Source organism: Rhamphochromis sp. 'chilingali' (genome assembly GCF_963969265.1).
Source record: "Rhamphochromis sp. 'chilingali' genome assembly, chromosome: 7".
In the NCBI taxonomy this organism is placed as follows: Eukaryota; Metazoa; Chordata; class Actinopteri; order Cichliformes; family Cichlidae; genus Rhamphochromis; species Rhamphochromis sp. 'chilingali'.
In genome coordinates, this window is record NC_137934.1 from 16775555 (window position 1) to 16803074 (window position 27520).

The following is a 27520-nucleotide window of genomic DNA, read 5'->3' on the forward strand; positions in this document are numbered from 1 at the left end:
TGAGACACAAAAACAAACACATCTTTCGACATGCATCCAGATAACTGTCGGCTTCTTTGCGGAGCAGAGAGACACATAAAGAGCAGGGGTGTTTTGTTTTTTTTGAATGAATGAATGAATGAATGAATGAATGAATGAATCAGATTTAAGAGCAGAAGAGGCACTGGGACCTTGGTGGTGTGTACTAAAGCATGCTGCACAGCCAGCTCACATGTGGGGGTTTTATATGACCCTGCATGTGGAAGTCCCTTCCCTTCAGCTCCCAGCTTCTGTCATGTTGTTTTTAAAGAGTCACCAGTGCCTTTCATCATTTGACAGGATGTCTGAAATACTGCCACAAGTCAACACAACATCTCTAAGTCACCTTCTACACATATACTTGAACATATTGGCTCAGTTATTCCAAAAATTGTAATTGTCAGTTTCTAAGTTCTCGCTTCAGTATATGAGTAGCTCTCAGAACTCCACAGTATCTCTAAATCCTTAAATAATTGGCCCAACAACACATATAATTAAACCCCAATAAAGACACTATTAAAGTCAATTTGAGAGCTATACTGCACTGCAGTGTTCATTTGTATAGTTTACAAACCAATAAATATATGCAAACTGAAAAAAATCAATAATATTGGCTTTGAACTGATATGATTTCTGTGATAAACAGCAGAGTAACCATAGGTTCTATAGCAATCCTTTGTATCTGGAGGAAATGTTTTAAATCTGCATTTTCTTCTAATGGCCAGCAGGGGGCAATACCTCTGGTTGTCTCTTTCCATAGACATGTATGAAAAAATGCTGCAAACCCATAGATCTATCTGGGTGCCCATGCTGAGCCCTGTCCACTGCTGAAACAACGGACACATGAGCATCAGAAATGGACCATGGAGCAATGAAAAAAGGTGGCCTGACTCAATGGAGCACGTTTTCTTTAACTTCACATGGATGGCAGGGTGCATCTCCGTTACTTACCTGGGAAACACCTGGCACTAGGATGCACTATGGTAGGAAGGCAAGCCAGCAGAGGAAGGGTGATGCTTTGAGCAATGTTCTGATTAGAAACCTTGGGTCCTGCCATCCATGTGGATGTTACTTTGACACATTCCACCTACCCAAGCATTGTTGTAGACCATGTACACCCTGAAAACCGTATTCCCTGATCGGTGTGGCCTCTACCAGCAGGATAATGCACCTGCACATAGCAGAAATGGCTCAGGCATGTTTGAGGAGCACAACAATGAGTCTGAGCTGTTAACCTGGCTTCCAAATTCTCCAGATCTCAGTTCACTTGAACATCTGTGCTGGGCAAACAATCCCAATCCACAGCAGCCCACCGTGTAACTAACAGGACTTAAAGGATCTGTTGCTAACATGTTGGTGCCAGATACCACAGCACACCTTTAGGTGTCTACTAGAGTTAATGGCTCAATGGTTCAGGGCATTGTTGTCAGCTAAGGGCAGACAAACACAATATTAGGCGGGTGGTCATACTGTTATGCCTGAGCTGTAGGCGGTTGTGTGTCCTCTAAGAGTGGGCGTGGCTTAAGGAGGAGTCAGGCAGGGACACCTTTTTGCCTCCACATGAGCCCAGCCCTCCTACTTATTCTACTTATATGATTGTTCTTCTACTCACCGGCTGCTAATACCTTTCCCTTACTTACCTGCTTTTCTGTTCCACATGCTCCTCATACTTACTATCTGACTTTTCCAGACCTGTGAATCTGCCTGACCCACTCTTACTGAGCCACTTGCTCAGCACCTTAAGAAGACTTGGGAACTCCCCTGTCTTGCGTTGCCCAAAGATACTGACCTAAATGTAACCCAAACCTTACATGACCAATATCTGAACTAGGGATGGGTATTGATAAGATTTTAACGATTCCGATTCCATTTTCGATTCTGTTTAACGATTCGATTCTTTATCGATTCTCTTATCGATTCTTATTTTTAAAAAAGGAGAACACTAAAGTCGATTAGCTTAGAACTTTGTTTTTTATCTTCTCTTTGAACAAGATAGAAATTTAGGAGTAACATGGCCTTACAAACCCAACAGTGAGATCTTAAGAGATCCACAGCCTACGGCTCTTCAATGGGGTGCCACAGGGTCCCCAGGAAAAAAAAAGTAAATGTAAAATAATAAAATAAATATTCTTCTGTAGCAATAACAAAGTATAACATAAATTATTCTGTAGCAATTACACAAGAATATCCAGAAATGTCCCTGCCTACAATTAAACACATTCACTTACCAAAGTGAAATCGGGGGCATCTGCTGTGGCAAATGGGTGCAAGCCTTTGACCACAAACTCAGTCACTGCTCGGTGACATTCGTCTATCCTGGCCTGAAAGGAGACGCTACCGGTAGACTGCAGCAAGAACTGCCAGCATCTGAGCCAGACTCTGTCTGTCTCATCACGGTCACCTAAATGCACAGTAATGGCAGGTTTTGTAATAAGGCAGCTAACATCGTATGCACTGTTAGTTGATTATTTACCTGCCGCATTAACGGGAGAGGACGTGCAAACGTTACCGCTGCTGCTGGGTTGAGATTCATGAGTCCGGAGCGAAATTAAAAACACGACATTCATTTAAGGTCATCGCGTGTTTTGTGAACAAATGCTTTTGCATATTCGTAGTGTTTCCTCCCTTAAATGAAATATCTACTTTGCAAGTATTGCAAGTTGCCCTGTTGTCATCCGTTCTCGTAAAGTATGACCAAACTTTTGAGCATTTGAGCCGCTGGCGCCGTGTTTCCTGCCGGGTAAATGACGCTCCGCAACGTGGTGACGTCATTCGGGGCGACTGGAATCGATAAGGGAATCCAAGGAATTGAAACAGTGGGAACCGGTTCTCAACAAGAACCGGTTTTCGATACCCATCCCTAATCTGAACGTTAACTGTTGTTGCACCTTCTTGTGTTCTGTCTTTGAGTCACTCAGGTTTAACCTTCACACATTTGTTTTTTAAATTACTGCCAGATAATTTGAATTCAATCTAAGTGTTTCACACTTTAGATGACAGGATACATTAAAGAAATATCTATAACATACCAACACACATTCAAACATGCTTTCACAAAGCCGCATGCCAAATATTTGTATGAGCATGACATTTGATGGCATAAATAAAATTTTGACGTTAATCACTGGAATTTTGAGAATATGTTTTTTTGTAGTCACAGGGAGAAAACAGCTCGTATCCATAAAGCCTCGTTAGAAAAGCTAAACATAATCCAGTAAAATGCTTAAATTATGCAGCTGTGTTAAAATAGAAGCTGTGTGTGTTGCTCTACATGCTATATTGCAAATGCATGAGATTTCTTTTGTGCTTTTACTTTAAAGGCGAAGTCACTTGTCAGAAACAATATAGCTTTCATTATTAGTTTTTCAAACAGCAGAGGTGACACATACGATATAGAATAGAAAGTGTGTGTGTGTGTGTGTGTGTGTGTGTGTGTGTGTGTGTGTGTGTGTGTGTGTGTGTGTGTGTGTGTGTGTGTGTGTGTGCGAGGTAGGTATTTGGTGTCTGGGTATGTTTTGTCAGCCACGGTAAATTTTTGTGTCTCTGTCACTGCTGCTTTGTCATTTTCACGCAAACACAAAGTCGTGATGAAAAAGAAAAATGATGAATAGTGATAAATGAATGACGATTATAAATAAATTGTCTCATGAACAGAATATAAATTAAAATTAGACTCATTTCAGACTTTAATTTGCCTCGATTATTGCACCGCAATGAAAAGTACTCATCCTCCAGGTGAACGGAGTCGCGTCCCTGCTGTGCCCTGATCGTGTATTCTCCCCCCAGGGGTTGGCCTACTGCGCATCCTGAACATGACCGTAAATTCCCATCAGTGTTGAGGGGTTGACGCTTCAGCTGTCAGGGAGAATCATGGGATGGGGTGGGGGGGAGGGGGGGCAGAAACTTACACTAGAAGATCAGGCCTCTAAGGGAAGACGATGCAGTCAGGATGGGTTGCACGAAGCGTAAATCTGCCTGGAATCCAAAGAGGCTCAGAGGCGTCAGCTCTGCGGTCTGAACACGTAACAGGCAAAATCTGTGTGTAAAGACACAATGGGTGTGTTTAAAATGTCTGTATGACATATTGCTTCTTGAGATTGTCTTTCAGTGGTAAATAAAAAGGTCATTGTACAGCAGTTCAGCAGTGAGACATTCCTGTTTGAAGGTACACTTTGATGTTCTTGGGGAATCCATATACTTTCTTCTTTAGCTCAATTAAAATTAAAACCACTCATGTCTGTCCACTTAATACAAAGCTACAGGCCAAAGACTGTTAGCTCATCACAGCAGAAAGAGTGAATCAGTGGCACATGGGAGAAGTTTGCCTGCAGGGCTTTCTGGCAGAAAGTTCCTTTTGTTATTTTCAGATTTCAGTAGCAGTTTAGTCAGGTTAACAAAGTCTTAGAGAGCGTGTCTGGCAGAAAGCCTTAAAGGCAGAGTTATCTCATGTGTTTAATTGTTCAACAGGCATATTTATAATGCAAACCACCAAATCGACCAAGCAGGTCTGCTGCCTAAATCTAACCAAACCGTGTCTGAAAACTGAAAACGATTTAAAGAAACCTTTCTTCCAGAATGCCCTGAAGGCAGACTTCTACCACTAAACCTTAGCTCACTAAGTTCTGTCAATAGGTAACACAGTCTGATCATCAGCACATTTAAAGATGACCAATAAACACTTCATATATATATATTGTTTGTTTAAAGAGTTCAAAAGGTAGAGCAGATGTTGTCAGGGTTAATCTGGGAGCCAGCACAGAAAAATGTTAATCACTTGTAGTGTTTGTAAGGTTCAGGTACATCTCTTGACATCAGCTGTTTTAATCACTGTTAGAGTGGGATACACTTATCTACAAGCTCCCTGAGAGCTTTGTTATACACTCACTGGACGCTTCAGTGACACGTTGCTAGGACTGGGTTGGAGCTCATTTTGCCTCCAGACTTTAATTCCTTGTAATACAGATTCAACAAGATGCTACAAACACTGTTGACACGACAGCATCACTTGTTTCACGGGATGATATGTGGAAGCAGTCATCAGAAGATGCGTGCACATGCTCAGCAACAATATTCACTCTGATGCTCAGTTTGAACTTCAACATGTCGCCTTAACCGAGTCCCAATGGCTACATTCTTTGACTTGTATCCATTTTCTTCTGTTTATCAAATTTAGGGTTGTGATTGTTCTAAAACGTATCCCTGCTGAGGCAAAAGGTTGGTGGATTTGAACCCAGTAGCACACACACACACACACACACACACACACACACTCCAGTGGATGCATCAGGGACATCCAGGGTTTAGTACCTTGCTGGGGATCAGAAAACTGACCTTGAGATTGGCAGACAACCTGCTGCACTACCTGAGGCACAGCAAAAGATTTCATGGCTTTTATCATAGGTCTAAAGATGTGGTTCTATCAGGCAAGATCAGATGTGTCAGTAAATTTCAGAACTGCTGGCAGGTTTTTCCTCTTTCTTTTTTTTTCTTCTTTTAAATCTTTTAGGTCTGGACAGAATGAGGTTAGAGGTTTCCTTTATCCTAAGTGGGGCTGCTTGTGCTGAGATGGGAAAAAATCCACATATTTCCCCAAATGTGAAATTATTCTATAAATATATTTATCAGAAAGCTTTCTACTACTTTCTTTTACAATAAGTTTAACACTGTATCAGTCTGATAGAGTCAAACATCAAAAAACTGCTTAAAATCACAGGAAGTTCAAGAAGAATAAATTTTTAATAAGGAACTTCCACACTTTGACAGCACCTCAGATATTAAGCATATTAAAGTCAGATGTAATCCCAAAGGGGACAGACAGTAGCTCCTCCAGTGGCACTTCAGAGACATTTTTTCCTTTGTGAATAATTGATCAAGCAATGGAGGAGAGGTGAAAGAGAGAAAATGAAATACACCAAGGTGCTGCTGATCTCATTTGTCTGTTTTTGTAAAGACAGAACCTGCACATTAACAGATTATCTTTGGAATAAAATAATAACAGATTGAAAGTAATATTTTGTTACAGAAATATTTCTCCCTCTCATATGTAACTCTCTTAAAAACACATGCATTCCTCTTTGCATATCACATTATCCAGTGACTCGTTTTTGCTTGATTAGGTTAATGAATGCTAAAGTTGTGTAACAGTGTATTTATCTTACTTTTCCCTCCCCGTGTTTCTTTAGGGCTTCTCTACGCGCACTGTCTAAAACTCTAACGTTCGTGCCTATCGTGTTCTGTTACAGTTCACGTAGGGTCTTGAACACACAGGTCATGTCCGTGATTTTTCTCCTTCTAGCGGGTGTTAGAAGTCGGATCCAGTTAGGACCAGTGCTGACATGAGGGTCACAAACACAACTGATAATGAACATGAACTTTAGGACCTCTTCTCTCCGAGCTTTCCACCCTTCCTCGCACGCCACCTCCCCGCACCCCCTCGGCTTAACAGCACCTCCTGACTCAGACAGAACTCATTGGGGTGCTTGAGAGGAAACGCTGAGCACCGTGACGGACACAGCGCATATAACCCAGCTCCACACCTGGGATATGAATTAGCCAATCAGAGGTTAAGTACTGTGGTCATGGGCCTGATGACAAAGCTTCACCTGGGATCACAGCTTCTCGACCTTCAGGGTCAGCCTGCAAAAAGAGGCCAGTAGACGAGTGGAAAAGAGAGCTCATGTCTCAATAAAGTTATGGTTTAAGACGACACTAAAAATGAATTTATTGTCACAGTCTGTGACAGTCATTTTGTTTTCTTTCTCATAGGTGTATAGGGGCATCCCTGACCCAGTTTCGGTCAGCACATCTGTTTACATATTGTCTCATCACCTTCTCGGATTAAAGGACCAGCTTGTCACCTTTGTGGTGGTAATCAGGCTCTCAAATTGTGAGTGATTTTTGCTTGCGTCTATTACATTGTTGTCTTGTTTCTGCTTCTAGTTAAATGCAGGTGTGAAATGACAAGGAAAACACAATTACTCACCAGTCCTCTCTTCTTTCACAGTTCTCTCTTCTTGCATCCATGCGCAGAAAACCTATTAGCTGGGTTGAACTAGCCTGTCTCCCTGCCTTTAACTCCTGTTAAAATAAAAGCACTTAAAACTTGTTTTGGTTTAAAATGGTCTGCTTTTGAGTCCACCGGTCCTGTAATACTTGAGATCACCACTGCTTATTTTGAAGAGATGTGTCTTTGTGGACTTTGGATAGCAAAGGCTTTGATAGCTAACCCGAGCTGGCTAGCAGGTAAATGAAGTAGCTAGCAGGTAAGCATGAACTGTTTTATTTAGCAGTAAATACAGCCATAACGAAGCATGCTATAAGTAAACTAGGCCAGCGTACCTGCAAATAAAAAAATAATAAACTGGATGGATTCGAATTAATCAGAATTTCTTTTGCTGGGATAATACTTTTTCATCGTGGGCCATAATATAATCCCTTCTTAACCAGTACCACTCGTGTCTCCCCATTATGCACCAGTATGGCATTATAGCTTTGGTGTTTCGGTACACCATGTACCACAGAAAGAGATTGGCCTCCAAGAGATAATGGTACCACTTTGGATTGAAGGATTATAGTTATGCAACCACGGCATTGTTTGCAGCCCGAGCAGGATGAGGGTCAGGCTGTGGAGGTAGAAGCAGGTTGGTTGAAAAGTGTTTGTCATGATGGGAAAAAAGAACAAAAAACCCCCCCATCAAATATCAAAAAGCACCATGGAAAAAACCAGGAGCAACACAAACACAATCCAGAGTAACCTGCAGACCACATTTTTGAAATTCCCCCCTGGTGAGAGTACAAAGCTACAAATTGTCCACACCAGGTTGCAAAGTTGCCACGATAGGTTTGCCAGCTAGGAACCCATGGTTGTCATTATGTTTTGCATTTTGTTATATATTTTGTTGTCATTTTTCTGACTTTTTTAAGCAATAAAAAACACTTGCCCAGCTTGTGGTCTGGGCTCAAATAACCCCTTCATGGATCGCCACACTTGTCCCAAAACCCACCTTTTTTGGGATAAATGAGCCTTGCCTGTGACTTTGATAAAAGGACAAATGAGAACAGTATGGTTGGAAACAGCTGTCCCAAAAAACTACCGTACACACAGATATATATGAGGCAACCATTAAATGGCCTAACTGAAAAAAGACCGGGTACAAACTCACTCTCACTTCATTCTTTCTGCTTATATACTTATTAAATTTTCATTACCTGACAGAAATAATTTAAAATATCAAACTACTCCACACAAATACTAATATTTTGAAGAGAGTTCTTAAAGAGAAAGACTTTACAATCAAGACTTTAAGGCTGCTTAAACATTTCAACTCCAGCTAAAAAGTTCATTTACACTTTCTTTACATGCCAGTCACACAGGACGTCATATATTCACACATTTGCAACATATATTATATTTACACCAAATGTTGGTGTAATTGATCTGCTAAACTGTTACTGTTATTTTGATAATATGGGGTAAGGAAGCTCGAGGTCATTGTGCTCTAATGCACAGTGCGTAGGCTGGAAATTCCTAAGAGCTTTTCTGCACAGTCTGGAAGAGTGCCATACGAGGCTAAAGTCTTGAACAAACAATGGCTCCTCTCCGTGAGCCAACAGGAACTCTGAGACAGTCAGCAGCAGACGGTATCACGGGCCCTGCTGCCCTCATGATAGCATCTCCCTAATCTTTTTGGCCTGGCTCTCTCCAGTGTGCAGCCTATAGATTCAACGGTGGTCAAACAAAGCAGAGAATAACGGTCTCGTCAGCTAAGCTAACAGACGGGTCCTCTCACTCGTGCCCTGAGCTGTGGGTTAGAGTAGCGTCTTGGGTTTCAAAGGCAAAAGGGGAGGGGACACTGATGGCATCTGCCCTCTCTCTGGTGGACGGTGCAGGGATTCAGTTCAAAGGCTCAGCGGCTGAAGTGCATCAATTAGCGAGGGGAAAAAGCTGGCTAACTTGCCAACTCTCTATGACCTCAGAGCATTACATTATGAGGCACACTGAGAGTGTTGCACACTGGTCAGGCAATATCAATAGCCCCTTGCAAATGGACTGGTATTGATGGACTGGCTTAAAGGGTTGTTCCTGCAAATGGATGCAAAGAATAATACAGAGCGTTTAGCATGGAGAAACGAGGAAGAAACACTAGCAAAGGGTGGGCGGCTTTTGCCAGCTGTTTGCTTGGTTGTTCCATCACTGTTTCAACAGGTCTCCATTGTAGTAAACACTAAGAATGACCCTGTGCGACTTATCACCTGACATCCAATGGCAATTTAGTTTGGAGTGATCCGAAGGCCCCTCCTGATTGATTCTGTCCTCATTCGGGGGAGTGATGGATTAGCCTTTTGCCATTTGGCCGGTGCGTGTTTGGGGCTGTATCCCCTTCTGTCTGCCAGATAGAGCCACTGATGAAGAGTTAGAGGGGGCACTGGCCTTGACCCAGCAGCAAATGATATGAAACCCCTTGTCTGGCCAGTGAGGTGAGGCGCTGACCCCACTGGCCTTAGCCTGTCTCGCCTTCAGCTCTTATTCATGTACTTTATGACTATTGCCTTGCATGAGAGAGTGGCACCATGAGAGGCATTTCTAAAAACTGGATTTTCTTGCATAAAGAATCCAAATAGAGGGTGTTTTTTTAAAGCAGTCTGAGGGATTTCTTTCTCGTCTTTTTGTCCTTCTTTTTTCCCTTTTTGCCGAGTCGCTTTGATGTTAGAGCCTGTAAACGATATGGTGGAGCATCACTATCATGAATATCACACTGCCTCTGGGAGTCGGGGATGTAGCCAGCGATAACACAAAATGAATCCAATCATCAGCAAGTGTGACTGCAGTCATGGCAACCTCAGGGACAATGATCCACCAATATTAGTTTTTTTCTGAAGTATCTCAGCCAAGAACAAAGCGTGTTTTGTTACATTGAAAATTACACTTTTGAATAACAACAACAGCAGAGTTTTCTAGGGCAGGATAAAGTGTCTGGCTCCAAGAGAAACTAATAGGATATTGATGAATGTCAGTGTTGACGAGCGGGAACAGGAGCACTGCTGCGCTGTATAATTGGTTATATGGGGTTCTATCATTAAAACAACAGATAGGAAGGGCACACGAGCTTCGGCTGGATGCAGGTAATAACACGATAGCCATAAAGTCACAGTGGGTAAAGCGCACAGCCATGTCCGGCTCAGCTGTTACGAAGAGCCTTTGTTATTTAAAACCGATGCTTTATCCTGCTGATTGAAAAATGTAGTTGATGTGATGGTTCTTCCAATGGCGTATCATCCAAAGTCAACATTATTTCACTTGAGCTTTGTGAGGCATTTTCCTCCAAACTGTCTGTGTGACTGCTTTAATCGTCAATCCAGCAACAAAGAAACACATTTTAATATCCTTTACTTCCAATTAGTAATCTTAGATTTCTTGTGGGGCTGTACGTGTTTCTTTTTTTATTTCTGATCTCCATAATGATACACTAAGAGCTTAAATATTGTTAGATATCCAAGGATGATGAAAGAAGTGTGTGTAGATAATATTAGGACTGTAGCATATCACAATCTATATCTGCTTTGCAGATATAATATGGATAATAGTGAACATTAATTAAATACATGGCTATATGCACTGCATACCAAGGCCATAATATTTTAAATACAGCATCTTTTTACATCTAGGGTTGTAAAAGTTTTTTTTAATAACACACCACATCTGCCTTAAAACAAAAACAATTTGAGTATGTAATAGTCAGTAGATCTTCAATGTTTTAGACAATAACCATTTGAAATACACACACTTGACACACGTTTTGGGGTCCAAACTTAAAAACTGTGTAAATTCTTTCATCTTTAATAAAATGATCAGTGTAGCTGCTCTACCAGGTGTAACAGTTAAGTTTGACATCCAGGCATCCATGAAAACAGGTTTTATGAAATTTAACCGAGTTAGAAGTTAGCAGGGAGTTAGCTCGATAGTTTCCACCTAAACATAATATACACTGTTTTGACTGAGGGATTTCTGAAAAAAATAAAACATACAGCTTTGCTATCACTTCCGACATAAATGAAGTCACAAAAATAAACAGCAGTGACTTTTGTGGGGTTACTGCAGCTGGGCTAGCTGGTGTATAATGATGTGCTAGGTGGCTAGCTACAGAGCTATGGTTAGCATAATATAAACACATTAGCACAATGAAGCTGAAGGATGAATGCTAACTTTTTTCCACTTTATGAAAGCTAACTTGAGGGTTCCCGATGGCTCAAATTAATGCAAATATGCCTAAACCATATTTGCATTAAGGAACAGTTGAGTACAATGAAATTTAATGAAGTGACTGGTGAGTGAAAAATTAAAAATACATGGCATATGTTAGATTAGTGTGCTCTTTCAACATTTCAAAGAGTTTTGCTTAAAAAGAAAAATCAAGATGATTAATTCTAATGTTGTAATTATGTTTTTGAGATTAGAAATCACAAAAAAATTACAAGTCAAATTCTTACCTGGTCTTAAAGTAGAAGTGAGGACAATTTTGGGGGATAATAAAAGTTGTAGCGTGGTTCTGTGCTCACTGACACTATCACGAATTAAACCAAGTGAAACCCCTTGAAGAACTCAAGTTTGTGGCTTTATTTTTCACCTTTCAGAGGTTGTTACTTTGCCTTCTCTAGGAATTACCTCAAAGATCTTGAAAAAAGAGGACAAAGATCTCAAATATTTTCCGCATAATATGATATAACCCAAATAACCACCAGCACCTTTTGACTTGAATATTTATGATTTTCTGACTTGGTTGAAAGCAATAAATTAACTGAGATTTACAATTGATCCCTACAATGTTGACAAATGGGCCCAGAAATGTGTGTGGCCCTGAAATGTAAGTGAACCCCGAGATTCTCCCTTTTGACACTCGCATGAATTATTCTCAACAGGTTGCTCTCCACACCTAAAACCCTTCAGACTAGCATTACTGTCTAAACACAAGTGAGGGTAATTGAGCACTGATAGTTCTGCTTCTGCAGCATGCCAAGTTAAGCACATGCATTGTGTGGAACGCTCCAGGCACGTCGGTGTTGTTGGTATGCGGAGCTGCCTCGCGCCACGGCAAAAGGTCTTCTTAAAGCAAACTGCCACACATGTACATGAACACACGAGTCCTACAGCATGCTTGGTGCTGTGCCTTTCACTGGCCCTGAAGGTCATCACCACCTGTTTGATTCAATAAAAAATCTAGTATTACTGTTGTGGAAGTTATTGGGTTTTGAGTTTCATTGTGTGAGTGTAATAGTAGTGCAGGTGCATGCGGGGAAATGGTCCGATGGGTGTAGTATTATTGATAGGAAAGCATCAGTCTGAACTTTCAAGCTATTTCATTTCATTGTCCCATGGTGGGGGGATAACCAGGATGGCATTTACTGAGACAGTGGTTTTGCAGAGAAACAAAAAAAGAGGTTAATGGTGAATATAATGAGTCATAATCCACTGCAAAAATTAATTGTGGATCCAAAATAAAGGTCAGGACAGGCCTGCCAGCTCACACAGAGAGAGAACATCAATTGCTGTGAGAAGAGAATATCTTTTTCCAGAGAAATTCCCTGGCTGAGGTTTTAGGGAATGGTTACCCTTAATGACTTAATCCAAGTTCAGTCTCAGTGGTTTCAGCTCTTTGTATGTGTATGTGTGTCTGTGTAATCCTCACTGTGAGATGGAAGCCCAGAGCTGACCTCATTGTTTGGTTTCACAGGGTCTCCGGGGGCCCGGGGAGGTTCTGGGGGCTGGTCCTTACAGCAGAGTGGTCTGAAATACTGACATGCAGGCCGAGGTCCGTGGGGACTGCCAGCCCCAGCTCCTGTTACCACCAGGTTAGTCACGCTCTGTGAGATTTATGTGTGGAACAGTAGTGAGGGCTTGGGTTGCACGATACCACCAAAGTGTCGCGATATTAATCCCCCCCTGCAGAAATGAACTTGTAATGCCAAAACGTCTGAGTATCATAGATTTGGGGTGACTTTTGACTAATACAATGCATCACTTTTCCTGGAGACACCAGATGGTTTAAATTATGGAAGGAAAGTATGTTTTTAATTAGGTCTCTGCACTTTAATTAAAGCAGTGTTAGCCTTTTGGCTCAAATGGCATTTAGGTGATAAAGCAAAAATAAGGCAGAGAAGAGACAGAGACACATGATTCTTCATTGGTCTGCAGATGTACCAAATATCAGAAAAAATCCCATTAAACTGCATTATTAGCAAATTCAAGAAATCGAAACCAAATATGTTCATTAAACAAAACCGTGGCCTCATATGCTTGTATTAAAACTGGTACATTTTTGCTTTAACTTGTAATTATGATATGAATGTTGATTGCACAATGTAGTGGAACAATGGCACCGTCTGTGTTTAGATTATTTGCCTGTAAAGCTTCACTTTCACCGTGCGCGTCTGTCTGCCGCTGGGTATGAAATCTCCTGGGAAAATGAAGGCTCAATTGTGAAGCCAAAACAGGAAAAGGATAACATTTTTGTTTTTACCCAGTAGCTATCAGCAGCTTTCCTCAGGTAGCAGTAATGGTGGATGCTATAACAACCAGACTAAGTGTGGAAACTCTACCCAGGGGAAGGAAAAGAGGCAAAACAGGTGAACATAGAGAGTGATTAAAGCTGAAACTAAAACAAGAGCAAACCTCAGACAGGCATTTTCTATACCGAGACAGCTCTGGGACTTGAGAAGTTCAGGTGCAACATCCACTGAGCGTTATTTCCTCTAGATCAATAAGAAGTTGGCAAGACCTGGGTTGTTTATTGCCAGTTTAAGGTGGAGACAATAATAACTACAGTGTATTACACACCCTTGGCTGATATAGCCCATAACAATGCATCATATCCCTCCTCTGTAAAGTAGCTAGTGACGTTATCTGTTGAATCGATTAAATAGAAATTGAAAGTTACTATTTATATAAAGAGCATATTAGCAAATGCACTTTGTTTCATCACATTTTTACATTAATGGGGAATATAATCACATCACATTTAAACCCAGTAAGATACAATAGAGTATTATTTGAATTTAAATGGAGGTTTATTGAATGCAAGTGTGGTACTAATGGCAAGTCCACGGTGTGCACTGCCTAAGCAATACCTCTCCATAATCCCCCCTCCACCAAACTTTACCCTTGGCACAGTGCAGTCATGGGAACTGCAAAACCCAGATTCATCCATTGGAATGCCAGACTGAGAAGCGTTATCCCACACTTTGCATTGTGCTTGGTGATATAAGGTGATAGCTTTTTTCACAACTGGACATGTTGTACAAGTGGCATCCTATCATGTGCCATGCTGGAATTAACTGGTCACCTGACAGCGACCAATTATCTCAAAAATGTTTGGAGAAGTCTGCATGTGCTTGATTTTAAACCTGGGGCCATGAAAGTGTTTGGAACACCTGAATTCAATTATTTGGATGGGTGAGTGAGTTTTTAGCAGTATAGTGCTTACTATAATAATACTTCATCTATCTGAAATTACAGTTTTAAGGACTGACTTTAAATATAATCTTTTGGTTAAAAGAGCTAACTCTAGTGTATTTATTCTCAATTAATGCACCAAATCTGTCAACTTCTACTAATTGCAGAGGTTAAAAAAAACTGGCACTGTAAATCCCTGGAATGTTCACTTTGCATTGCTACAAAAGGCATTTGAATGAATATACCTCGGATGTTGATGCTGACACATACTGAAACATCATAAATTGCAGGCATGCAGGATGCACCAAGACCACAAAATTCTTTTCAATTTGAAATTAGTTCAGCTTAAAGTTGTTACTGCTCAGCGATTCGGCCGTTGCCCAACTGAGGATTTCAGGCAGGTTATAACAACAACCCAACAAATATCTAAAAACATAACTTCATGTGGAGACCACACAGTTAGATAACTGGATTGGTGCAGGTCGTTTTTAAAGCAAGCACTTGTCCTGGATGACATTTGGACAGGCCACTAGTTAATGTGTTGTTTCACACTGTTTAGCATTGATAGGGTGGGCTCGTGGTGTGGCTCACCTCTCTGGTGGCTGACCCTGGTCCATCAGGGCATGGGGACAGGTGGAGAAGGACCTCCCATACTCAGCCACAGACCTCCAGTTGAGAGCAGTTACTCCTGTTTGTCGAGGTAGATGATTAAAATGTGTTTTGTGTTGGTGCAAACAAATTTTTAAACCTTAGCATTTCATATATTGTAAGCTAGTCTGTTCCCATTGATGAGGAATGCATTTCCTGAGTCTAAAACATATTTTGGGGGATGTTAGTTTTTTGGAAGCTGGATTTGTCAGCCGCAAGTGGCGGCTAAACAAAAGCTGTGTTATTACACCTCAGTCTTTGTGTAGGAGGTTTTAGCATCCCCATGCTACACAGCAGAGTCATAAGGGATGCACCAACACACACACATGCCTCCTGCATGGATGCAGACCACAAACAGGCAGCATAAACAATGCTGAGTCTGCCTTGTGTTTTATCTCCTTGCCACCCACAGTTTACGCCAGCAGGGAGCTGAAACCTTGCGCCGCCCGGGGTTGATCTGTAAGCCCCCCGGCTAATCACCATACCCGAGCCGATCACAGAGCATGGCTCCAGACTATTACAGCTAAACCTCTCTCTGGCTCCCAGTCAAATTATCAAAACACAAACTTGTAACTTTAAACTGCAATCGCGCATTATTTCAGTTTCCCACCAACCCAGTTCCGCTGCAGGCTGAAAACGAAGCCAGCTCTGTCTGTTCGTTTGCCCCTTTAGAGATTGTTTTAAGAGAGCGGTGCTGATGTTTGAGACCCTCGCGCTCATTTGGACATTCTTTGTGAGTGAGGAGTTCCTTTGGGGCCAGTGTTTGAGTTTTGAGTCATTTCTTCACGGCTCTCAAATGGAAAGAAGACGATCATGACGATGAACAATAGGAGGAAATGGAGTCATCTTGGACCAGTGATTCCCCTTTTTTCCCCCTCAGCTTTTCTTTGGCACCAGTCTGACCTGCTCAAGCCATTCTTAACAGTGCTTGACAAAGGAATGCAAATCCATCAGGGAAAGGTTATTAACACCCTGAATTCATCACCATAGTCATATTTTAGTCCCAAAAGGGATTATTTGCTGTTTCCAGAGCTGTTCTTGAAGTCCTGCCCACTCTTTCTGTATTGCACTGAGCCAGATGAAAGGCGTCATCAGTGGTTGTTGGTTGTGTTTGTCGGACATGTTTTCCTTGATTCCCTCTCCCCGTGTGGTCCCCACTGGCCTGCTTTCAAAAACACACTCTTGAGCCTGGGGAGAGGTAATGACTAGAAAGAAGAGGCCCGGCGTGGCAGCTGCACATGTCACAATACTGTTCTACCAAGGAGCACAACAACACCAAGAGGATACTAAAATCTTTCTTATCACTACATGTAGACATATCAATGTTGTGTAGTAAGAAGATTATGACAACACTAAATTGATTGATTTGCAAGTTATATGTAGTTATACGTTTAAAGTCACACTTTATACATTTAAAAAAATCTCTCCGTTTAGTCAGGGTTGACACAGACCGGAGGGAGCAACTACTACTCCACATCTAAAGGAGAGGGCTGATGTGGTTTGAGGGGTTTGGACATTTACGATGTCTCCTGGACACTTCTTGGGTGACGTGTTTTGGGCATGTCCAACTAAGAGAAGACCCAGGACACAATGAAGAGATTATATCTGTCAGTTGGCTTGGTAATGCCTTGGTGTTCCCTTGTAAGAGTTGGAGGAGGTTGCTGGGAAGAGGGAGTCCTTGGCGTCTCTACTTAGACTGCTGACCCTGCAAACCGGATGGAAAATACTTCTCTATAGAAAAAAAAATGTGTGCACGAAATCAGATTCACTGTAGGTATCTATACTACCACACCTCTTTATGAATCTGGATAAAGTGCCCCCAGGTGGATATAAGAAGGAATGCCGTCTTTAGACAATTCTGGATTAGCTTAACTCTTTAGACCTGAAGGTTAGTGCCATTGTTTCCATAAAGTGATCATGTCCTATCAGTTTATAGTTTCAATGATTTCCAACTTGTGTCATGCCAGGTCCCAGTACTCAGTTTCCAAATCTACATCCACCTACATAATTAACTTTACTCAGTATACCATTTTTTATAGTACAGTTACACATTTAACGTAATATAAACCAGTATGTTATTTTCCATGCTCATCTGCTCCATGTTAACTAATGCTTACATTAGCTGTGTGATAGCGATGTCCACTGAACTGACAATTGAGCAAGTGGACCAGACATGGTCCAAAATCCACGAGACAGGCTTGAAGTTTGTTATACAGCAAGTGTAGGCCAGATGTGGCCCAAATGTCACAATGACACTTGTCCCATCCATGGAGTCAACACCCTCAGTCAAGGCCAAATGTGCAGATGTGAGCCACATTTGGCAATCTCCCGTACTTGGGTTGCTATCACTCATCATGCCACAGTTTTATCATGGAACACCACAGATAACAAGCTACCAGGGAACATGTCGTTAGCATTCATATCACGTAACAGCTTCTGCTTGTTAAGGCCTTGGGTGTATACTTTTAATACGTGTTGTCTGGTTATTTTTTATCCTTCTTGTCAGCATGAGGTCCTCACTGGGCAAATTGCCACTAGATTTAGTAGAAGGAAGTAGCTGATGGTGGGTATATTGGGAGGAGCTATAGGACAACCTGGGTAAACACAACAGGGTCATCTGAGGTTCAAACCCAAGAAACTGATGGCAAGGGTTTCTCTGTTATTCTTTCTCCTCTATTTTTCAGACACATCTGAAATTACTTTGGGGCCAACATGGGTCCCAATATCATCTTTATCCTCCTGGCTTCCGACTTTTCCTCACACACACACAAACACGCAATAAAACTTTTCCATTACAGTGATACAGTACTCTGCAGAGTCAGTAAATGATGAGTGTATCTCCATTTGATATGTTTGTGCGTGCGTGTGTTACTGAAACCAGTGCACCAGGTGAGACGCTCCTGGACAGAATCCGTGGAATTTCAAAACCCATCTCCTCCTGAGACGAGTACGAAGATGATTTGCACCCATGAAGCTCCAGCTTTATATCACTGCAAAGAAGTCTTCACTTCACTTCGCTGTCCCCCCGGAGTTAAAGTTACATGATGAATGACGGGGCAATCAGATCAACTTTCCAATGCAGCGAGACACAGCCGCCCTTGAGACAGCACCGGAGGAAGAAATGTTTCACAGCGATGCCAAAGGGGCATCCAGATAAAGACGACGCAGATACAGAGTGTGCGACTCAAAAGATAACAACCAATCGGCAACAATACATTTCTTTAAGTGATCGCTTATCTCTTGGGCTTGAATCGATCTTCAAAACCTCATTATCCTGAGAGGAATATGAAGATGTGAGAGGAGGGGGGTCTAGGGGTTTGCTTTGGGGTGATGGGGTTAGAAGGGATTGGGGTGTCACTGCTCTGCTGAGCCTTCATTGAGCACTTGATAAATGCTCTGTAACCAATGGAGATAGAGTGCCCCCATAGCCAGGGCGAACATACAATCTTCTCAGCAGATTAACTCCCATTGATTTATAGAGATTTACCTCAGGGAAGAAAACAGCTGGCAAAAGGACAAATACCAGAACTGGCAAGACATAAATTCAACATAAGAAAAGCCAGCTTATTTGTTTAAAAAGATTATGCTTTTTGTCGCTGCTTGTATCCATGATCTTTGTAGCTGTAAAGCAGATGTAGGATAGAATTACTTAATAGGTGGTATTAAAAGCAGCAGGGCTATGGGACAGAAAGTCATGCATTTAATGACACTTTATTCCATGCATCGTGTTATAATTATTCCTGGCTGAACCTATTTTTCTGCTCAACATTAAAAAGGCAAACAGTTGTGCATTTATACAACTGCAGCCAAATTTACCCTCATTTGTTTCTGTCTACTTGATGGATTTAAATTCGATCTGCATTCTGCTTTTATCTCTTTGCGCCTTGGAAAAATGTCAGACTCTATAATTAGCACTTTGTTACTTTGCTAACTTTGTTTGTCTATTGCTTGTCAGTGATGCATTGTGGGTTTCTAAGAGCATTTTTCACTGAAAATATCTGCAGGTTTCGCAAAGTTTATTAGGCACAAAACCATATCGATAAAAATAAAGAACTGTTTGGTTTTATTGCCACTTTAATTACTTATTTAAAAATTTTAGCAACCATCTAGTTTTTTCATCACATGGTAACTCGGGTTGTCTCGTGAACTGAAAAATAATAGAAACTCATTTAATTAAAGGTTTTAATTATCTAAATGTTCTAAATCTAAGTAAATTTTCCTTATAATCGTATTAAATACAAAAGTTTTTTTACAGTTTAGAAAATAGCAAGATGTTAAATCTTGTTACCAAATTTATCAAGAGCTGCTACAGATGACAAACACATTAAAAACAAATTTTCCCAGAATTTTGGTTACTTTTCAAATGTTGCCTGGGGGTGAATATTTCTTCTCTGTTGGTTAGGTTTTGTGAAAATGATATCCATATCTATGAAAAATATCCCTATATTAAATGGAACTATTTATTTATAGCTAGTACATCCCTCACAATCCATCAGGTGCATTTGCTAAGGATTAAATGCAGACATGGGAGTCTTAGCAAATATGAAACATTGCTTTCTTACAGCTTAGAATAAAACATGAAGAATCTGTAGAAGTGTGTAGTATTTTGATACTGAAAAACATATATTTCTCTTAAAACACGTGATTTGCTCTTAATAAATGGTTGTCAGGTCTGCAGTTTTGGGCTACTTTTAAAATTTTGCTACTGGGTGAATTTGTCTTTGGGTTTCATGAAAATTTCAAAAAATCATATCAATATCTATGAAAAAATATCCCTGTGTTGAATGGAAATATTTAATTATCTGACAGCTTTAGGGGTTTTCATTGGCCATTTGGTTAGGTTTTGACCCCAAAACCTGGCAACCTAGGCTTAATGAATCGATGTTATAGAAGCTTTCTAGGTTGTATGAACTTGGCACATTTCTCATTAATGTGTCATAGTAATTTTACACACTTCACCTCCATCACAGAGATTTAGGGAAATGAGGAAAGCACGACTCGGGGACATTTTCATCCTCACACACTGACTTGTTACCACATTAAGGAGAAATACAGCCGGTACATAAGCTGTCATTTTTCTTTATAAATGTTTAAATAAAGATGATCCATTTGAGTTTAGATGTGGTGAACTGATATATTGTTTATATGACAAATATTGATCAGCGTGGCTTTAACTGGTACCAGTGGTTATGCTGTTATATAGAGACCACACGTTCCAATAGACTTTATTCTGATCACGTGTGAAACGGCCTTCCTGCCAAGTACTCATTTCACAAATTTATCTGGGGCATTAATAAACCTGCCAGCAGTTAGAAGTCTCTGAGAAGGCTGAATAATTCAGGCTCAGATAGGAAGCTATTAAGTATAGATTATCTGAGAAGTTGAAATCAGGAGAGAGGAGTCAAAAGGTAGCTCTTGAGAAAGAAACTTTAAGGGAATCGCTTGGAAAGAATGTAGTTTTGTTTTGTCAAGCCAAATGAGCTCCCTTTTCTCTTTCCCATAACTGCTTCTCTTCTACCACTCACTATTAACACCCCTCCATTAAAGTGAAATATCAGATGCTCCCATGACATCAGCTTCCTGTTTTGGCCAAAAAGCCTGAATCTTTGCCACAAAACGTCCACTCAGCAAATGCTTTATTTTTGCAGGCTTATTCAGACAAAAAGCATAAAAGTTAACTGCACAGGCTTAATACTGGCCCTTTAGTTACTTAGTATCATATCAATACTAAAATTTGCAGTATTGCTCAGCACTAGTGTCCAGCATGGTGCTTCTGTTTTCCCAAGCAAAGCTTCAGACATGTTTGGGCAAGTCCAGTCATGTCACATCAGGGGACGTCCACTGAGTCACCTCACGGCACACAAGCAACATCATGAATGATGAAGTCAGGTTGCATTAATGTTACATTGTGCACAGTGTTAGAATGAATTAGTCTGAACACCTGCACATGCACATTAGAGAAAATTCATCTCATTCATCTCATCTCATTAAGTCACATATATATATATATATATATATATATATATATATATATATATATATATATATATAACACAACTGCAAATGTTACATACATATATAACACAACTGCAAATGTCACATACATTTAACAAGTGCTCCAAAAAATCTGCAACATAATCAAGAATCACAGCAACTCAAAATACAAGTGGCACAGACCTCACATCACCTAGCTTTGTTTAGTGGGGTTGTACGGGGCGGCAAAGTGGGTGTGATTCATCACCGAGGATTGCTCATCTCTTGCTGCATCACTTGGGACTCACAAATCTGTCATACTGTGTTATTGAAATCTTACAGGACTACAGACAGTAAAAATACCAGACAGTAAAGCAGAAAGTTAGAATACACTGCGCAAATACACAATAGAAAAGAACTAGTGTGTATCTATCCACTAAAGTAATGGGCCACGTGCACATTACAGACTGTTTAAGGGGAGCTGCCATGAAGCTCCCAGTCTACAGTTTTTTTGGCACTTTGTGGCTGAATTGCTGTGTTTCCTAAGCATTTCCACTTTCCAATTATAGCACTTAGATTTGATGGTGGTTCTATCTCAAGGATAGAAGGACCCACTCTTTCGTAAATCTTTGTAAACCAGACTGTACGACTATGTGCTTTCTTTTAGACACCTTTGGCGCTAGGAGTAGACAAAAATTATTTCCTTCATTTTCTTGGTTTAAGAAAATGAGCATTAAGTAACAAAGTCATTTGGGTACTTGCAGCAATTTGTTTCAGCTTCTATGATCAGACCAATAATTTCTGGATCATCAGCAAATTTAATATTAAAAACATCACATGAGTTAGATCAGCATTCATTAGTGTAATGAGTAAATAAAACCAGAGGGGTAAGACTCCCCTGTGGAGCTCCGGTGCTGGTAATAATAGTAAATGGCACTGCAGCATTTACTCTAACACACTAACACGTATCAGCTTAAACAGTATTACAGTTTTTTACAGTCGCTAACAAGCGCCTACCCATACTTCAGATACTTTTTCTAAACTCTTAACACAGACCCACACCTACAAAACACAATTGGCCAAATGGATAATATCCTTCCCAAAAATACACTTTGTTAAATATATACTAACTCCTCATTTCAAAATTAGAACACATCTTTCTCTGCACACACTAACTGTACAAAAACACTATAAATCTGACTCAAAATGAAATTAGTCTGTCAAAGAATAACACTTGTTTTCACTTCACAAGGTACATGCAGTCAATCAAAGTACACCAGGTTTCAAAATACTGGCTATTATTGACATTACAAAAACTGCATAGACTTTTATGTTTCAGTTTCACAGGTATTTGCATGCGAAACATGCAATCCACCATATTGACACCAGAAATGTCTTGGTTGGTAACTGTATGTCCACATGTACAGTAATGTTCACATTCAAAAGCATTCCAGTAAAAAGCAAACAAGTTTTTGTTCCTTTACTGTTTACCACAGGAGGTACAGTAGAAACACGGTATGATAGGACAGAGAAAGTTTTACAGTATTGCTTACAGTGAACAAAATATCCATGAAACACACAAGAGCATTCTGAACAAAAAAACAACAGCAAAAAGCCAAGATAAAAAGGGGGGGAGGGGGGCTAAAAAAAGGCAAAAAAGTTGCATCTAATCTCTGCGATCTTCAGGGTTAGGCCACATGTTTTCATCAACATCACATCTGATGTCAGCCAAGTCGATGCACCTGGGATAAAACCGCCTGGTATGTCGGATCCACCCTTGGCAATCGTCAACTGTGATGTCCCTGGAGCCAGCATCCATGGCTTCAAGGAGGGACATCTGGTCATGTGGCTGATGGTCATAAACCTTCCACCGCCATGCAGAAAAGAACTCCTCTATGGGGTTGAGGAAAGGTGAATAGGGTGGAAGGAAGAGACTCACCAGTCTTGGGTGGACTTCAAACCATGTTGTTATTGCTTGCGAGTGATGGAAAGCCACATTGTCCCAGGTAATTACAAAGGTCCTCATGTTTTCACCCTCCTGACCCTGCTCTGGAACCAGGCGCTGGTGGAGATCATTGAGAAAGGCAAGCAAGCGCTCTGTATTATAGGGTCCAACCTGACATTTGTGAAGGAGTAATCCTGCATTTGCAATTGCTGCACACATGGTAATGTTTGCCCCTCTCTGTCCTGGCACATCAACTGTGGCCCTTTTTCCAATTACATTCTGTCCACGTCGACGCCTTTTGGCCAGATTGAATCCTGCCTCATCGATGTATATGAATTCATGAGGGGCCTGGTTGGCCTCCAATTCCATAACTCTCTGAAACAAAGTTTATGTAAGTCATGTTAGTACTGTATACCATACTGTACTGTAACCTAGTATTGTGTAGGTTACCTACTTGCAAAGTGCAAAGCTTATAGAACTGGACATTGGATTGAATATACACTGTACCTGGACATATTGTCGTCGTAGCTCCTTGACCCTCTCACTGTTCCTCTCAAAGGGAACAGTGTAGAGCTGCTTCATCCGCACTCTATGTTTGGACAATGTCCGCGAAATGGTTGTGAGGCTGATTCTATCGATATTGTCGAATATCTCATGGTCCGCCACAATTCTGGTTTGTATTTCACGCAGTTTTATTGCATTATTTGCAGTAACCATTTCCACAATGGCAAGCTCCTGATCATTACTGAGGAGCTTTCCTCTTCCCCCAGAGGGTGGAAGACGTTGCATTCTTTAGAAAGACAGACAATTCAACATATGCATTACTGTATGACCATATTGACATGTCAAGTGAGAATAGGAACAATCCATGTAAAATGCAATACTTACCTGTTGGTTTGTTGAAAGGTGCGTATAATGGAGGCAACCGTTGACCGCCTCAAATTGGGCTGCACTCTTTCACCAGCCTCTCTTAGTGAAAGACCATGGTTGATTACATGGTCAATGATAGTGGCACGGATTTCATCACTGACTACTGTTCTTGCAGCCCTTGGAATGCCACCACCACGCATTCTTACACCTCTACCTTGCCCTCTCCTTGGGCCTGCTCTTCTCTCTGGGCCCCTTGCTCTTACTCCTCCTCGACCAGACATTACAGTGTTTGTCTTTTTTTTGTTTCCAAAAACATCACTCCTCAAGGTCTTGCCTTATAAACCCCACTGAGTCTAAGCCAGAATGGAAGAAGCTGTGGTTGGCCCAATTTACCCAACATAAATCAGCTGTGTGTCAATTATTCAATTGTTTGTTTGTTTACAGCTGAGATATATTTTTGATATTGATATTGTTTTTGTACTGATATCATTGCAGGGGCAGAGGTTTTTATACTGTATCTACGGTTTGGAATATTGTTTTTGCTATTGTGGGATGTTGTGTGTTAACATTCGTAGATACTACAAGAACAGTCCATAGTTTTGTTGGGAGGTATAACTTGTCTGTTAAGAAAATGTAAGCATTGTGGAAATGTGTTCACTGACTGCATATTGGGTGAACACGACATGAAATGTGTGAATGGTATGGCCACAACAGACCGATCCTGTGCTAATTGTGTTTAGAGTTTTGTAAATGTGACAACTGTTTGGACAAACGCTTGTTAGCGACTGTAAAAAACTGTAAATGCAGATGTAAAATCCATAAACATGGCGTGTATATACATGAATGAGTGGGAGTTTTTAAGAACTCAGCATAATTTCACACCACATTTTCGTCATTTCAAGTCGTCCTGTGCAATGTCAGTTTTTTCACGCTAAAATACATTAAGCTCCAGATGTTTTAAAACATCAGCCAAACACACAGTGAGGGGAAAAAACACCTAAAATATAGATAGAGTCAGTTGCCTTTTGGGAAAGGCTTTTTTACAGCATGCATGCCCAGTAACAGCCTGTGTTATGATCCTCGGACTCAGATCAGACGTCTAAAGGGACCAATAAGACCTCAATATTTGCTCAATTGCAGCTCATACAGTAGTTTCCTCCTGTGAATGCAGCCTTGTATGAGATGCAGCTGGAGCTGACTTTAGGTGTGCCTCTCTTGGCCTTGTGTGTAATAATGTTACACAGCTGCCGCTTGACAGATGTGTACCTCTCTTAGTCTGACTCACATGCATACAGATGTGCACTGAGAGAAAAAGAGCAAAGTTTTGCACCCCTCCTCTCCCCCGATTATCCTTCCACACCTTGTTGATGGGACCGGAACTTTCCTGGGTTTCGTCGGGGTGGGCCCTGCTTGACTCATGGGGCTGAATGAGAGGGGTCACGACCTGTGCCGTGAACTGCTTCCTGTTTCTGTTGAAGGGGTCTTCCGAGACCTGCAGTGATCACAGAAGAGGCTGAAGGGTAGTTGGAGTGCATCCGGTTTGAGGTGATGCTGCCGCAGTAAAAAACATACATCAATGGAGCAGTAGCTGGAACAGGGGAGAAGGGAGAGTGAAATGATGTTATTTACTGCTGCGAAGGCTACAGGGAGTCATACATATGCTCATTCATACTAAGAACAATGTGGAAGAGGGGAGATAGTGTTAGACTTCTGGGCTCTGGGTAACTTGATGAGGTAAGTTTTTCCACATTGCTGCTGACCAATAAATATCAATTTTACCTTTGTAATAAGTTGCAAACACTGCTGTTCCTCAAGTGGCCACTTGAGGCAGGCTCCAAAATCAATAAATATAAATATAGTCCCACATTAAAATCTCCAGCTCTACAGCAGAAATAACTGTATTTACAGCCCTACTGAAAACAGTTTGGTGATTTATAGCTAATTCCTGCCAGTGTGGTAACTGTATCAGGGTGGATTTTTAATATAATTTACCCATTTAAATTGACTTGAGGCTCAAAGTTGAGCAGTATTATGGCGTGCTCTCACCAGAGTTATTATAGTTTTGTATTTTTTAATTAGTTTTATTTCATTTTGACTTTTTGTTTTTAAGTCATTGTATAGTTTTGGTTGTTTTCCAGAGCAGATTTGCACATTTGAGTTTAGTTTTTATTGTATGAAAATGTATAGTTTTATTTTTAGTCTTTAACAGCTTCAGTGTTGGTTGTAGTCTTTTTAATTCTGGTCAACTCAAGTCAAGTGGCTTTTATTGTCATTTCAATCCTGTACAGTGAAATGAGACACCGCTCCTCTGAGACCCTAGTGCTACATATGACATGTAATAGTAAATCAACACAGGACTTCATAAAGTGCAACGTGCATTATTATTATTGTATGGAGTGCATTTGTCAGGTAAGATTTAGGAAAATCAGCAGTTGACTTAAAATCTTACTAAACATGTTCACCAGCACTTCATCAGGTAGGTTGTGATCAAAAGAGTCTAGTTTTTCCTTTTACTTTAGTTTTAGTTAGCTAGCTATGCATAACAAAGAGGTGCCCTGATGCATATTCACATTAAAATATGTTCTGTTGGGAATCTGTATTCTCCTATAAACTTTGGCTCCTCTTCACAACACCTACAATTAACACTGGAGAACAATTGTCAGAGAAAGGTGAGCAAGATCTGACAAATGATATGGACTGCTGTGCCATTTGAGTAGAATGATCTCGTTGTAATGTTAAGGAAACCAGTTTGGCATGATGAGAGCTCTGTGACATGGTGCCCTACACTCCTGGAACAGCCATCAGAACATGGGTACACTGTGCTCAGTAAGAGAGGTACAGGCTCAGCAACAAATTAATCAGGTAGTCTGTGGTGTTTAACAATGCTCGGTTCGGTACCTAGAGGTGTAAGGTGTACCAATCACTATCCCCTACACAATTACACCACCAGCAGCTTGAACTGTTGATACAGGACAGGATGGTTCTATGCGTTCATGCTGTTTACGTCAAAGTTTGACCCTAACATCCGAATGTTGCTGCAAAAACTGACACTCACCACACCAGGTTACATTTTTTCAGTGTTCTGTCAGGTTTTGGTGAGCCAGTGTGAGCTGTTTTCCTCAGTTTCCTGTTCTGATCTAACAGATGGAGCCCCGGTGTCGTCCTCTGCTGCTAAGCCTGATTCGGCAAGTTCGATGCCCTTCTACACACCTTTGTAATGAGTGGCTACTTGATGTACTGTTGCCTTCCTATCAGCAAATCAACAACCATGCCACATTCAAAGTCACGTACATCACATTTTATTCCCATCCTGATTCTCAGTTTGACCATGTCTAAATGCCTAAATGTATTAAATTGCTGCCATGTGAATGGCTGATTAGATGTCTGGATTAACGAGCAGCTGAGCAGGTGTACCTAATAAAGTGGTCCGTGAATGTAGGTTTATTCTTTGAATAAAACATGACTCCAAACAAAAGTATTTTCATCAGGTGTGTCTCCACTGTGGTGAATTCCTCTCACAGTGAAGTGACATCGTTACATAGAAGAGGCCAAAAGTTACATGAAAAAACAGTTTTTATTATCACATTTACAGCTCAGAAAATCAATGTTAGTGTAGAAGT

At 40.9% G+C, this 27520-nt stretch overlaps 1 protein-coding gene across 1 annotated transcript in view; it reads right to left on the reverse strand.

Moving 5' to 3' along the window:
- Positions 1-24648, reverse strand: part of LOC308400016 (uncharacterized protein) — a 44410-nt gene extending 19762 nt beyond the window's left edge. The window contains exons 1-3 of the mRNA XM_080887479.1: positions 23919-24648; positions 23538-23820; positions 22828-23405 (exon numbers count right to left, since the gene is read on the reverse strand). Coding sequence (XP_080743605.1) covers positions 22828-23405; positions 23538-23820; positions 23919-24181 — 1124 coding nt within the window. The 5' untranslated portion in view covers positions 24182-24648. The remainder of the gene's footprint in view (positions 1-22827; positions 23406-23537; positions 23821-23918) is intronic.
- Between the last annotated feature and the right edge of the window lie 2872 nt (positions 24649-27520).